The following is a 16416-nucleotide window of genomic DNA, read 5'->3' as shown; positions in this document are numbered from 1 at the left end:
CTTAACTGTATAATATCTAATATCAAAATAATAATAACTAATACTAAATAGCATATATCTTCCACCACTCTAGATACTTCAGACACTTTACATGTATAAGCTCATTTAATTCCATGGCAACTCTGTAAGGTAGGTTCTATTTCTGTACCCACTTTACTGATGAGGAAACTAAGGCAAAGACGTTAAGTAACTTCCCCAAGATCACACTGCTTATAAGCGGTAGAGGCAAAATTCAAATCCAGGTTGTCTAATATTGGAGTTCTTAGCCAAAACTGCCTTTCAAGTATGTCAACTGAGAATATACAAAGTTGTTCATTTTTCCCAGTGATTTTCATAAACTTTACCAATGACAATTACTGAATACCCCAGACTTTGCTACTTATTGAATATGTTCTTTAATATACTTCCCATTAACTTTGTTCCCCCATGCAAGAACTAACCAGGCCCAACCCTACTTAGTTTCTGAGATCAGGCACGTTCAAGGTGGACTCGCTAGAGTCCAGCTGACTCATTAGCTATGTCTTAATTGACCATTTGAACTCATTGAGCAAAGAACCCTATATATTCTGCTGCATGCAGCATCATAAGTGTACTGCTGCCATTCAAACTTTACAAAGAAAAAATGAAAAAAATTTTCATTTTACCGACTTATTTGCTAAGACTAAGGAGGACCTGAGAAATTAGTTTATTCTCCATCATTTTAAAACTCGCAAAGCTTATGCACAGAAAGTGAAGTGACTTTTCAAAGTTCAGAAATATAAAAAGTATAACAGAGCTGGCAATATTACGCAATCCAGACTAAAAAGAGATAACAAAAATAAATGTTTATCGTATAAGCAGTTTCCCTGTTATAGAGCTCAGTAAAATAAAGAAATCAAAGTAAATATAGTGTTCATATATGTATGCATTGTGTGATTTTATTCCAGGTTGATTTTCTCTTATCCAGGACATTCATGGCTATCACCAAATTCTACATACTACTTAATGCCCATCCCTATGTGCCTAAGAATAAAATGAATTAGGAATTTAAGACCAATATCTACATCAGCCTAGCAATCACTAGACTGCAGTGAAAATGAAAAAGGATTCTGACATATATGTCAAAGGTCATTTCTTAAACAGAACATTTTAGATTATTATTATTAAGGCTATCACTGTTATTAATAGAATGATATGTCCACATAAACTAAATATTGTCCCGAATATAGTCACTCTCAATTATTTGCACTAAAGAAGAAGACTGCATCAGTCAGAATTCTTATAAGCAATAGAAAGTATATTTGGCTGATTCAAACAGAAAATAAATTTATTAAAAGAAAAATGGATAGCCTAACAGACCTGCTGAGAAGGCATGCTTGTCAAATGGCAAGAACAAGGAAGTCTAGGCAGTTTTGGGAATATGGCCAAAATCATGCAACAATTATTCTCATAAGGATACCACTGCTGGCACTGGTGAATACTGGATACTGCTGACTATATCGTTTCCACTCCTGGACAGCACTTCCCCTGGCATCTCTGTCCCTGAAAATTCAATCCTGCTGCAGCTCCTACAACTGCCTACTACAAAAACAGATGCACTGCAGTCCCTATTTTCTTGAGTCACTAACTCCTGATTCAATGTACAAGGCAAGAACACCAAAATTGAGCTTAGATCATGTATCACTAGCTGCAAAACAGACTGGGAAACAAGTCTCCAGGCTTGTTTATTTGTTTTTTTGTTGTTGTTGTTTGTTTGTTTTTTCAGCTTCTATAGAGGAAGGCAGCCTGTGCCTATCACCAAAACTCCTAAGGTGGTAGACAGATATACCACACATAAACAGGGGCCTCAGATACTGGTATGCCAAAGAACACAAATGTCTACTACACTGCTACAATAAAATGAAAATAGGTAATGATCCAAAAGTCATTTTTATTTGGCTATGTCAGGATATATGTACTCCTTAATAGTTGCTTCTTGTGGTTTGCTTAGGCTAATATAAAAATAAGACAACAGTAATAAGAGACTATATTCCCTAAGTAGTAGGGGAAACTAGCCGGAACTTTATATATGACAAAAATAAATCATAATTAAAAGGACTTGCCAATGAATTCCTAGTAGTCATTGCTAAAAGCATTCCACACTGACTACTGCAGTATTATGTATGTAGTCAACTGTCATAATTACATTGTAAATGGTCTCTTTGATTTTATGCAAATGTTCTCCAATATATTTTACTACATAAGTAATTGCTTTAAAACACAGCTCTAATTATCATTTAGGGATATGACTTCCATAGCATGCCCCTACTTAGCTTTCAACGTTGTTTTACATTCTTCGACTTATGTACTACAACACTCAACCAAACTAAAATATGTGTTTCTCTAATTTTTGTCTTGAAATTTAAATTACTAGAGGATTGAGAGTGAGCTAGAAAGTGGGAATGAGGTTCATCTTTTTTAAACAGTAATTACTATGTTATTCTGGAAAATGAATTTTTAAAGAAATATGTACAATCATCTCTTTCAATGAAAGTTTGAATGAACAATATTAGTTGTCATTATAATAGGTATTGATTCAAAACCATTTTGTACTTAAAATTGGTAGGTCGTAACCTCTTCATAGAATCCTCCACAAGTTATCTATTTTAGATAGTAGTAATATAAATATTTGTTACATTATTCTTTGCTAAGAAAGAAAACAATCAAAAACAAAAAAGTATAAAGGGGTTAAAGGAGAGTAGGGAGGGAGAAGGGAAGAGAAAGGAGAGAAAGGAGAAAAAAGGAGGGAGAGGGAAAAACAACCATGCTAATTACAGAAACACATCAGGGCATTTCTGCTCCTTGCTATTACTTCTAGTAAGGAAAGGTTTAAAGGAAAATGCTAAAGAAATACTTTCTTTTTTAAAAAAATTAAAAAGACACAAATGCAATAAAGTTGCCAAAGAAATGTTTAAAAAAATGCTAACGTACATTTTACATGGAGTATGCAAGAGATATTGAAACTGTATTAGGAATTAAAAACCATGAGTGTCATATAAACACCATACACTGTCAGTATTAACTTGTTCTTTTTTGCTTCTTTTGTTTTATTTTGCTTTTTAGTTTCTTGATCAGTTTGTTTTCTTAAGGGCATTGTATCATGCAAAAGAAACTGCTCCAGACTGTTAAGCTCTTATAATAATATCTTAAATTTGATGAAAAGTGGAAAATTTAAAGAAAATTAATAGCCCAATAATTAGCAAATGAAAAACAGTATTTTATGGTCTCGTGACACTGAAATTAATATTAACCTAAAATATCAAAATCTGACATTGTTAGCTGGTAGACTTATTAACATTCAAGACAGTAACTAGCCTAGAAAAAGTACTTACATTGGCTTTCCACAAAACTAAAGCAGGTCGACCTGATGTGTTAGGAATAGTAATGATATATGTTAGAATGTTATAGCTTTTAAGTAACTTCTCTTATAATGCAAAAGAAAAAGTTTTCACATAAGTATGAACTACCAAAAAAAGGGTATTAAGGAGAAAAACGTTAAACCAATAAAGCAAAAATTCATCTAATATTTAGAATACAGAGCCTAATTAAAATAAGTTCTTGGAGACCGAATTCTTGCAGTATTTTCACACAGAAAACACTGTTCCACAGCTACAAGCTGTAATCATAAACACGAACAGCCATTTCCTGAGTCACACAGTGGAAGACATGCCAGAATGCAAATGACACTCCAACACAGAAGTATATTTCAAGCTATTTGCATTATCACTAGTTCAAGAAGAAAAAAAATGAATATACTCATAGTTCTATTAGTACTATCTCTAAAATTTACAAATAGTCCTGAAACATTTAACATATTTTCATCAAAATAACTAAACTGGTTTTTAGATGCAATTTGGCAACCAATTTTATAGCTACAAACTTCGTAAGATTTCCACACAAACATTCCTGATAGTCTTACAGGTAGCTAGACATGGATTTGAATTTCCATAAGCAATATTATAGATACCACAAAACCTCTACATCCCTAAAACAAACTTTTTTTTTAAATACTTTAAGTTCTAGGGTACATATGCACAACATGCAGGTTTGTTACATAGCTATACACGTGCCATGTTGGTTTGCTGCACCCATCAACTCGTCATTTACATTAAGTATGTCTCCTAATGCTATCCCTCCCCCAGCCCCCCACCCACCAACAGGCCCCAGTGTGTGATGTTCCCTATCCTGTGTCCATGTGTTCTCATTGTTCAACTCCCACCTATGAATGAGAACATGTGGTGTTTGGTTTTCTGTCCTTGGGATAGTATGCTTAGAATGATGGTTTCCAGCTTCATCCAAGTCCCCGCAAAGGACATAAATTCATCCTTTTCTATGGCTGCATAGTATTCCATGGCGTATATGTGCCACATTTTCTTAATTCAGTCTACCATTGATGGACATTTGGGTTGGTTCCAAGTCTTTGCTATTGTGAATAGTGCCACAATAAACATATGTGTGCATGTGTCTTTATCATAGAATGATTTATAATCCTTTGGGTATATGCCCAGTAATGGGATTGCTGGGTCAAATGGTATTTCTAGTTCTAGATCCTTGAGGAATCGCCACACTGTCTTCCACAATGGTTGAACTAATTTACACTCCCACCAACAGTGTACAAGGTTTTCTATTTCTCCACATCCTCCCCAGCATCTGTTGTTTCCCGACTTTTTAATGATCACCATTCTAACTGGCATGAGATGGTATCTCATTGTGGTTTTGATTTGCATTTCTCTGATGACCAGTAATGATTAGCATTTTTGCATATGTCTGTTGTGTCTGTTGGGTATATAAATGTCTTCTTTTAGAAGTGTCTGTTCATATCCTTTGCCCACTTTTTGATGGGGTTTTTTTTTTTCTTGTAAATTTGTTTAAGTTCTTTGTAGATTCTGGATATTAGCCCTTTGCCTGATGGGTAGATTGCAAAAATTTTCCCCCATTCTGTAGGTTGCCTGTTTTACACTGCTGATAGTTTCTTTTGCTGTGCAGAAGCTCTTTAGTTTAATTAGATCCCATTTGTCTATTTTGGCTTTTGTTGCCATTGCTTTTGGTGTTTTAGTCATGAAGTTTTTGCCTATGCCTATGTCCTGAATGGTATTGCCTAGGTTCTTCTAGGGTTTTTATGGTGTTAGGTCTTACATTTAATTCTTTAATCCACCTTGAGTTAATTTTAGTATACAGTGTAAGGAAGGGATCCAGTTTCAGCTTTCTACATATAGCTAGCCAGTTTTCCCAGCATCATTTATTAAATAGGGAATCCTTTCCCCATTGCTTGTTTTTGTCAGGTTTGTCAAAGATCAGATGGTTGTAGATGTGTGTGGTGTTATTTCTGAGGCCTCTGTTCTGTTCCATTGGTCTATATATCTGTTTTGGTACCAGTACTATGCTGTTTTGGTTACTGTAGCCTTGTAGTATAGTTTGAGGTCAGGCAGCGTGATGCCTCTAGCTGAAAACCCAATCGTCTCAGCCCAAAATCTCCTTAAGCTGATAAGCAACTTCAGCAAAGTCTCAGGATACAAAATCAATGTGCAAAAATCACAAGCATTCCTATACACCAATAATAGACAAACAGAGAGCCAAATCATGAGTGAACTCCCATTCACAATTACTAAAAAGAGAATAAAATATCTAGGAATCCAACTTACAAGGGATGTGAAGGACCTCTTCAAGGAGAACTACAAACCACTGCTCAACGAAATAAAGAGGACACAAACAAATGGAAGAACATTCCAAGCTCCTGGATAGGAAGAATCAATATTGTGAAAACGGTCATACTGCCCAAAGTAATTTATACATTCAATGCTATCCCCCTCAAGCTACCACCGACTTTCTTCACAGAATTGGAAAAAACTACTTTAAAGTTCAAATGGAACCAAAAAAACAAACTTTTTAATACAAATCTTTTAAAATGTAACTGCTGACAAGAAGAAAAAGGGTAGATAATGAACTGAGACTATTATAACACTTACAGTTAACTTTCAAGGAGTAAAAAAATCACACACTGCGTAACGATGGTTCCATCAAGGACAGACCACTTATACAACAGTGGTCCCATAAGAGTATAATGATGCTGAAAACTTTCTATCATATAGTGATTGCCTAGTTGTCGTAACATGGTAGCAAACATTACTAACATGTTGTGGTGATCCTGGTATAAATAAACCTACTGTACTGTAAGTGGTATAAAAGTATAGCACATACAATTATCTATAGCCCATAATACTTGATAATGATGATCAAAGACTGTGTTACTGGTTTATGTATTTACTATTACTATACTTATTTTAGCATATAGTCCTTCTGCTTATTAAAAAAAATAGTTAATTGTAGAACAGCCTCAGGCAGGCCCTTCAGAAGGTGTTCCAGAAGAAGGCATTGTTATCATAGGAGATGGTAGCTCCATGCATGTTATTGCCCTGAAGACTTTCCTGTGGAACAAGATGTAGAGGTGAAGACAATGAGATTGATGATCCCTAACCATGTGAGCCTAGATTAATATGTGTATTTGTGTTTTCATTTTTAATAAAAAAGTTTGAAAAGTTTTAATAAATTAAAAATAGAAAAAACTTAGACTAAGGATATAGTCTTGTACAGCTGTTCAATGTGTTTTAAACGAAGTGTTATTATGAAAGAGTCAAAAAGTTAAAAATAATTTGTAACAAACCTGCACATTGTGTACATGTACCCTAAAATTTAAAGTATAATAATAATAAAATTTTTAAAAAAAAGTTTATAAAGTAAAAAATGTTCCAGTAGCTTAAGGTTAATTTATTACTAAAGAAAGAAAAACATCTTTAGAAATAAATTTAGTGTAGCCTAAGTGTATAGTGTTTATAAAGTCTACAGTAGTATACAGTAATGTCCTAATGCTTCACATTCACTCACCATTCACTCACTGACTCACCCAGGTCAACTTCAGTACTGCAGGCTCCATTCATGGTAAGTACCCTATATAGATGTACTATTTTTTATCTTTTATATGGTATTTTTACTGCATCTTTTCTATATTAAGATATGTTTAGATACATAAATACTTACTATTGTGTTATAATTACCTACAATATTCAGTACAGTAACATACTGTATAGGTTTGTAGCTTAGAAGCAAAAGACTATACCATATAGCATAGGTGTGTAGTAGACTAGACCCCCTAGGTTTCTGTAAGCACAGTCTATGATGTTTACGCAACAAAATTGTCTAATGGTATATTTCTCAGAATGTAACCCTGTCACTAAGCAACATGTGACTGTGTACGTATGTACAAATGTGAATGTATATATACATGCATGTGTACATACATATATACTTATATGTGTATATAAATATATACACATTTAAAATGTTATTTGTGGACAAAAATATTGGTTTTATTATGTTGTCAATCTCTAAAATATTTTATACAAAAACTATTTTCAAAAATAAACTTATTTCTGGCTGGGTGAGGTGGCTCATGCCTATAATCTCAGCACTTTGGGAGGCCGAGGTGGGAGGATCACCTGAGGTCAGGAGTTCAAGACCAGCCTGGCCAATATGGTGAAACCCTGTCTCTACTAAAAATACAAAAATTAGCCAGGCGTGGTGGTCGGGTGCCTGTAATCCCAGCTACTCAGAAGGCTGAGGCAGGAGAATCACTTGAACCTGGGAGTTGGAGGTTGCAGTGAGCCGAGATGGCACCAGTGCACTCCAGCCTGGGCAACAGAGAGATTCCATCTCAAAAAATAAAAAATAAAAATAAATAAACTTATTTCTCAAGTTAACATTATATATATATATATTTACACATATATATGTAAATATGGGAACATTAAAGCAAAAACAGTTCTTTATAGCAGTTATCAGAAGGTTAAACAAAAAGTATAAGCAGAAATATTTATTGTATACATGTGCTATCATGTATGTGTCTCTAACACATATGTCTCTAACAATGTGTTACTTCGTTGTTAGAATGAAGTAACTTTATATGTCTCTAACAATGTGTTACTCATAGTTTTCAGAAGAAAGCAGTTTTTCAGTATTGATTCCTTATATTTAAATTCTCTTCATAAAATTGCCTGCAATGTTTAAAATTGCATTTCGTTAACAAATTTAAAACTGTTGAACTTTCAATCAACACTCTGCGTAATTCACATTAACTGAAAAAATACTTTCTCTACAGATAATGAAGTACCTGGTAAGCTCAGAACAAATTTTGCCAAATGGAAGATACTATCCAATTTTTGTTTGTATATAAGTATTTAGCCCAAATATTTTCACAAGTACTCTTTGTCATTCCATTTATACCTTATTTTTTACAAGATAAAACTTGACAAATAAGCAGCAATATTTGATTCTTTTAAATATTTATCTAAATTTAGATGCTACAAAACTGTAGGCTCTTTCAATCACATTCTGTTCCTGTAGGAAAAAAAAAACTAACCAATTAAAAGTAGGCACTCCATCAAAACCTTTGTACCAGTCACAATATTCCAATATATCTGAATATCAAAAACATATTTTCAAAATTAAATCTTGTGCAGAATTAAATTTTAAAAGCCTTATATTCAATAATTATAATTTACTAAGAGCTTCAAAAGTTGGATCAGGCCATTCATGGAATGTTTTAAATAAAAATTTCCAACTGTCTTTGAACAAAATGCCATCGAAGTGTAGAGTACCTGCTTATAAAAATGTTCAATAGGCCGGGCACAGTGGCTCACGCCTGTAATCCCAGCACTTTGGGAGGCCGAGGTGGGTGGATCACTTGAGGTCAGGAGTTTGAGACCAGCCTGGCCAATATGGCAAAACCCCATTTCTACTAAAAATACAAAAAATTAGCTGGGCATGGTGGCAGGTGCCTGTAATCGCAGCTACTCAGGAGGCTGAGGCAGGATAATCGCTTGAACCTGGGAGGTGGAGGTTGTAGTGAGGTGAGATCGCGCCATTGCACTCCAGCCTGGGCAACAAGAGCGAAACTCCACCTCAAAAAAAGAAATGTTCATTAGCATTGTAAGACTCATAGATTAATTTATAACGTAATTATTCAAAGACTCAAATGTTCATGAAATTCAATTAATGAAAAGAAGCAAAGAGAAGAAGCTTATAACAACATACTAAAGCATTCCTTTATATACAACATCAATTTTACTCAAAATACTATAGTTCAGTTACATTACTGAATATATATAGAATAATTCATAAGTTTTGACAACTGTAGTTTCTATATGGTAAAATATCAAGCTTCTTTTGATGCAACTATATAATATATGTAAACCATAACCAGTTCCAAGTATATCTCAGCTTCACAGGTTACTTAATTTAGTAAGCACTCCATTTTAACCATTATACTATAGTCCACAAAATTTGTATTCATACAATTGCAGAAATAATTTTATCTTCAATGTTGAACTTAAGTAAATTCACAATTGCATTAATGATAATATTGGATGTTTCACCTTTGACAGAAAGAACTTTTAAGAAATTTTTTTGATTCCATGAATTAGATGGAAAACTTATTGGAATTAGCTTATTTTCTGTTTGCCGCATTGATGACACTGATATAAAATTGGCATCATTCAACTGTTTATGAATTTCTCCTATTAAAAGACACATTTACAGCTACCACTTTTATTTTTGAATATACACAAGAAAAAATTAAATCAAAATAAGTGGAATTAATTTAGAAGTCATTTGATGTAAATGAAAACTCATACTTCACAGATTAATTGGGCCTTCCACAGTTATATATGTTAAATTGTTATCTGCAGGTATAATCTCCTCAAAATAACTACTGAATTTGAGACTAAATTCTGATGCTTTTTCAGTAGATTTGTGTCTTCAGAGTTTCATGTGGTCAGTAATATAACCATGGGAATGCTAAATATTGGCAAACATTTTGTGCATGATTTACAGGTTCATCACCAACATCCTTGGAAAACAAAATATCAGTAGCCAAATTTTCATTATGCATTAACTTTTCCTTTATTTGAGCTCTCTGCTCCCAAAAAGATTTATTGCAAAAGCATTACCAAACAATGAGAAAAACAGTTGTTGACAAACCCACTATAGCAACAATCTTCACACTATTCTTTGTATCCTCTCTGACAGGACTGATAAGCCTCTATTCTCTGCAAACATTTCATTTACTCCTAATCTAAAATTCCCCACATCTCCTATTGACCCCAACCCAAGCATAGGAGCTATACAAATCTCAGACTTCAGCATGCATTCGTGTAACTAGCTGGTACACTAAGTGGCCAGCAGAGACAGCAGCAATAAATACTTCTCCCACCCTACCTAGCAAGTTAGTTGTCTCTAGCTTCTCATGTTCCAGCACACTTCCATTTTATGAGCAAGGGCCTGTCATGCTGTCTTTAAAAGGAGTTGTTTGTTAATTTCCATCTGGAAAGTATCAGGAAAAGAGAGCTGGATTACCACTGGATGTCTTTCAGATTTAACCTCATGTTAAAGTGAGAACTCTCTTCATTGCGCATATGGCTCACACACTAATAGAACCAGGCAGAGGGTTTAAAAAAAAAAAGAATGTTCATTGAATCTATCTGGGCTCATTTTAACAGAACTATTAATGGTAGTTTATATTTAGTTAAAAGACAAACACTGAGACAAATGCTAAACTGGGCATGCTACTAGGACCACAGGCATAAACCTTGACCGTTTCAGGCAAACTAGGATGATGTTCACTGTATGTTTAAGTATTACCCACATTTAACAGACGAAGAAAGAAACATAGAGAAGCATAGAAACAGAGGCTACTTTACTGTAACGCTAATTAAGCTTAAGCTTCTTGTTCCTTCACCTGAATGTGCGTCTTCCAAGGCCCTGTATCTAATTTTGTAGTCAAAATTTTGTATTCTTTTTCCACAAACAGGGCTCTGTACAACCTGGATCTGCTCCTGTATGGAAAAATTTAATAATTAACCCAAATTTACATAGCCTGTGATCCATACAAAATGAATTAGGACTTGTGTGGATTGAGTTTAAAGAATAAAGTTATATCTGAAAATGGAAAAATAGTATTATATTTGTTTTCTACCAGAATCCTAACTGGTATCACTATCTTGGAGTTTCTCCCCACTATACTCCAACCTAAATACCACTAACACCACAAACTAATAGTCATAAGATACTATTTTCACTATGTGACTTCTGAATTTGAATGACTCCTCAATAACATAAATTTTCAACTTCTTTGTCTAGTTTACAAACTCACCGTCAAGCAGACATATGCAGACGTTATCTCCAACTATTTAGGTAATGCTTTTCTGTTTTGTTTTTCTCCATCGAACCTTCTTTTGTCCTTGCCTCTGAGTAGCCAAACTCTCAGCTAAACCTATCCTACGTTCTACTATGGTTCACATTATCTATTTTTTATATCCTATTTTGGCCTCTGACATTAAATATTTTCTAACTTAATGGCAAGTCATACTTTTCTTCCCCAATACACTGCAACCTTATAGAAAAAGACTAAATTTCAGTTACTTTGTACTTACACCCGGCACAGTGCTTGGTACATAGCACTCAATAATATCTTGCTTAGATGAACTAGGTCTAGGCCTACATTTACAAATGGTAACCTCTCCTTCACCTAAATTCCAAAAGAACTTTGCCTAGGCCTTTCTTATGACATTGATTGATTCTCCAATCTGAATTATAAAAATAAACCTCCCTAATTTAAAAAAATCTTATACTGCATGTATAGTGGTATATTTATAGATCTATAGCCGATCTGATTCTGAATAGCATTTTGCAGACCAAAGTCTTCTATGTTCCTTATATGTTCCTCCTTTCTTACTACCACCTTCATATCTGAAGTAAGTATGAATTTGGTGAAACTACTCATTAATAAACAAGAAAATAAAAGATCTTTTCAAAATTAAAAACAAATCAATGCTTACATATGTTGTCTCTCAAATCTGCACTTCAACCTGATTAGAAAAATACAGGGTCTCAGTGGTGCCTTCCAGCAAATATGAAACAAATGTGAGAGGTGTAGGTCACTAATTCCCAGATAAGCCAAAAAAAATTTTTAAGTGGTGGGACTGACAATAGATTGATATTTTAATTTTGTCAAAAAAGGATTAAAAATAGAAGGGGGCATTTTAGTATCAAAAAATTTAACAAGGATATAACTTCAGAAAAAAAGAAAAAAGAGTCCATTAAATTGAAAAACCTGCTATTATCATTAATTAGCAAGTCTCAAAGAGACAGTAGCTTGGGAACTACTATCATATACATGTAAATTATTTTCTTAGATCAATCTCTTTGCCCTCAGTGAGACCTTGGTTGGAAATGCACTGTTATGGTATCTTGCAAAGATGGCCAAAACCAAAACAGTAAAGCCAAACTAAGTAAGCAACTAAAAAAGGAAAATAAGGGAAGCTTATTTCTAATCACCGGCTCTTTCCTTTACAAAAAGACATTTTATGTATGACTGGCAAAGTCCCTAAATTGAAGAGCAGCAAAGGGTCAAATGCCCAGTTTGGTTTATATAAGAAAAGCTGTAAAGATCTTTGCAACTATAAAACTGTAAAGATATTGCTATCAAATGATTCTGCAATTAAACTCAATATATCAGGTTTCTATAATATAAAAGAAAAATCTACTTCAAATTAGTGTATGCAATCTGGTTGCTATTACTAAAACATAAATTTGCTTCATTCATTCACTTGAGAAAAAGTATATAGAGAGCCCTTTATTAACTGTCTTAAGGCAGACTCACCTAGTATCGCAAACATTTTTCAAGTTCTTTAATACCTTCCCTTCCAACTCATCTTTCCCTTTCCTAAGAAGCCTTGCTGAAACCTAGATCTCCAATTTGATCAATTATTTATTTCACCTCCATTTTAACTTTTAAGAACCAGTGTTCGATTGTTTCCTTTTGGTGCTTGCTCTGTGCACTATTTCTGTCCTTCAAGGCTTAGTGTAACTTCCTGTTTCTCATTTCTCTGAATTTCCACAGCCCTTTTTTGTGGTACTTTTATTTACTTTATTTGTGGCACTCATCTTTCTATATAGCATAGGATGGAGGGTAAGCACACTCGACTCAAATCCTAACTCTGCCATTTACTAGTTGGGTGACTCTAGTCAAGTCACTTAACATTAACTAACTATGCTTCAGTTTCCCCATCAGTAAAATGGGAATAATATTTGTATATAAATCATACATTTTTAAGAGCAAATGAATAAGAAGCACTTAGAACAGTGCTTGTGACAATATTAAGTACTATTTAAAAATCTATTATTATAGTGATTTACCTAATTTTAATCTCTACTTTCTCTCATAGGTTCTTTTTGTGGACTAGATGTATTTTTCTTTTCTGAATCCCCCTGTACAGCTTACCAATTCCCTAAACAGGTAGTCAGGTAAAAAATATATTTGCTGAATTACTTTCTGTTGAAGGCTCTGGAATTGTTCTGAAGGAATTGCTCTCCAATCACTTCACTTGTCTATATTTTAAGTTCCTAACAGCTTTTCTTAAAATGTTCAGCCAAAAACATCCCTAACAATGGAGGGGGGTAAAAAGAAGTCCAGGATGGTTTGGGATAAAGATTAAAATTTCTATTCCATTAGCTCCAATCAGCTGCCACTAGTTACTAAAAGCACTAGTTCAGATTGAGGCCCTTTAGGATACTATGAGTGCCAAGATCAACTAATCTTGTGTACCCTTGCCTGTTCTGAAAGTAGAAAATGGAGATACCCATTTTTTTTTATTACCAATCTGGGGCTTTACCCTAAGAAGCCTATCCCTCCACATAAAATTTATTTAAAATTGCAGTTTATCTGAACATTTCACAAGAGTTTTTCATTTCACTCTACAATGCAACCATGTTTGTGTGAAAGTTGATCACACAAATTGAGTCATTCTTGTGATGTCCAACCACATCAGAGTTGAGATGCCAGGAGGCAAAAGCACGCAGGACACATAGCATTGCTCCAAAAACGTGATTCTCTGCAAGCCAAGCTGCTGAAACTGCCTAGGACCAGTTATACCAAATAACTACTATAATGACCTTCCAGGAGGTCATTTTAACTACCACCATCATCCACCAATGAAAGCTTGCCAGCTTCTCACAACTTTACTACTGTCAATGAACTTTCTTTCAAAACCATATGTAACATTACTCTTTTTTTGTTCTTCAGACATACCAAAGACATACTTTGTGTATGCCCTGAATTGCAATTCTGCCATTTCCAAATAAAACGTTAAATTTAGAGATTTGTCTCTATATTTTATTTTGACTTTGACGTTTGTATAAATTTAAACACATATTTTCTCCTAATCTCTGATTAAAACTGATGCTTCGGGGAGATGTAACCATGTTTCTTAAACCCCCTGGTACCTAATATCTCCAGATGCTGCACCTCCAGGTGCTGCAGTACACCTCATTTTCAGAAACACAATCCTAGATTACATGTTTCCTGCAGTGTATTGTTTTTGCATCCTCCCAGTAGCAACTAAAATATTACTCCCAAAATAGCCATAGAAGTTTGTGATATGTGACAGAATAATAGCAACATCTACATTTTAATAGTGCTAAGCATTTGTAAAATTATCTCATATAATCCTATTTAATATCTTAAAGAATACTAAATTCAAAAATATCACATTATAAGCATGTATCAACTAAATCCTGTTGAAGCCTGTAAGTAAATTTTCACTTTTCTCCAAAGTACAAGTCTGCTGCCAGAACACTAGCCAGAAGTAATTCAGGTAAATTTCTAAAATACAATGCTAGCATATTCAACAGGATAAAAGTGCATGCTAAAATTATCAGGCATAGCTACGATACTTAGTGAATACAAAAGCTGTCTTTCCTCCGATAAATTCTTTAGAATTTAAACGCATTATAATCTAACCATATAATTACTGTCCTGGGTCTACTTGTGACAAAAAAATTACATGTAATGGCTTCTTGTTTCAATCAAAACAATTCTTCTCATCAAGAATTTTGATCAAATGAAATTACAGGCCCACATGATTTCCACCCAGCTGGACTTTAAGGTCAATAACAATGAATAGGTTATATAAAACTAAATTTTCAATCTATCACGCTTTATGTGATCAATCCTAAATACAAAATAAATGGCAAATTCGGTCAAGTTATTCAAGTAAAAACGGTTCACTTTACTTCCCTTTAAAATACAAACTATAATTTGGATTTATGGTGATACTGCTGCCCTGCCATTGATTTAAGTGCAGCTGGGACTGGGCTGTTTCACAATTTCCAAATTCATGCAAAGACTATATATCAACTCAGAAGAACCTAAAAGAGGTGAAGACACGGAAAGAAGGCAGTAGGGGAGGGCTCAGGTGCTAAAAGGCCTCATTAGAGTACATAGGACTCTATGCCTCATTACAGGGCATAGGACATGGAGAAGGCGAGGAGGGGCAGCAGGGAAGGTTACTCACAGCGGCCCCCACAGGTGAAGCCTTTGTAAAGGCAGTGAGTGGGAAGAAGCTGAGTTACTTTTGTTTTAGGAGTAGAGATATGGTTCTAGAGTCTCCAACCCGATTTGGATAACAATAAAAAGACCCTTTCCTACCAAGTTCTTTCCAGCTAAGGCTGTGACCTCTCCGCCAAGAACTAGAAAGAGGTGTCGTAGGAATGAATGTCCCAGTCTCAAACTCCAGCTGCACAACTTACCGGGACCCCCCGACCCAATTCATCTTCCCAAATCTTTTGACACTGAGGTCCCTGTGTCTAGAGCTCAGACATCTCAGCTCTGCGCCAAATCGCAGCTTCAGCAGGATCCCCCAGAGCCTCCTGACAGCGTCAGAGCCCGAGTAAGCTCCTTCTGGTCCACCGCCTGAGGCCCAACCTCCCAACAGCCTCTGCGGCTTCTGCGTGTTCCTTCCGGTCCCGACAGGGCCGCAAGGGGACGCTGTGGCAAAGCAGCCGGCCTGGCTGACAACGTTTTAATCGCTGAGGCAAGGCAGGCCTAAATCAATGGAAGCCTAAATATCTGACAGAGGCCACAGGATTAGTGTTTCAAAACATCTCCATCATAATTTTATCTAGTTCTGACAGGTCTTTGATATCTTTTTCGAGTCAGAGACCAGACTTGAGAAAGAAAAAGAAGGCAAGGACACAGTTAAGGATCGCTAACCCTAAAAATGATGTTTCCCTTCTCATTTATTACCCCATACCCAAATTCCTTAAATATCCTTCATGTGCAGTTTTAATACTCCGTAAACAGGTGTTTATAAGAAACATAGCACTGTAGTAAGTTACCATTCTGTGCATTGAGTTGCTAAGAGAGCTTAATCAGGCAGGGCGCGGTGGCTCACCCCTGTAATCCCAGCACTTTGGAAGGCCAAGGTGGGCAGATCACGAGGTCAGCAGATCAAGACCATCCTGGCTAACACGGTGAAACCCCGTTTCTACTAAAAATACAAAAAATTA

At 35.0% G+C, this 16416-nt stretch overlaps 1 protein-coding gene across 3 annotated transcripts in view; it reads right to left on the bottom strand.

The window, feature by feature from the left end:
* Nucleotides 1-15846, bottom strand: part of REDIC1 (regulator of DNA class I crossover intermediates 1) — a 94949-nt gene extending 79103 nt beyond the window's left edge. For all 3 annotated transcript variants that reach the window (XM_054442877.1, XM_054442878.1, XM_054442880.1), the window contains exon 1: nt 15658-15846. In XM_054442877.1, the coding sequence (XP_054298852.1) occupies nt 15658-15680 (23 nt within the window). In that variant the 5' untranslated portion in view covers nt 15681-15846. The remainder of the gene's footprint in view (nt 1-15657) is intronic.
* Between the last annotated feature and the right edge of the window lie 570 nt (nt 15847-16416).

Source organism: Pongo pygmaeus, chromosome 10, assembly GCF_028885625.2.
Source record: "Pongo pygmaeus isolate AG05252 chromosome 10, NHGRI_mPonPyg2-v2.0_pri, whole genome shotgun sequence".
Taxonomy (NCBI): Eukaryota; Metazoa; Chordata; class Mammalia; order Primates; family Hominidae; genus Pongo; species Pongo pygmaeus.
The sequence above is the reverse complement of the archived record's forward strand: the minus strand, read 5'-3'. Positions and strand labels throughout refer to the sequence as shown.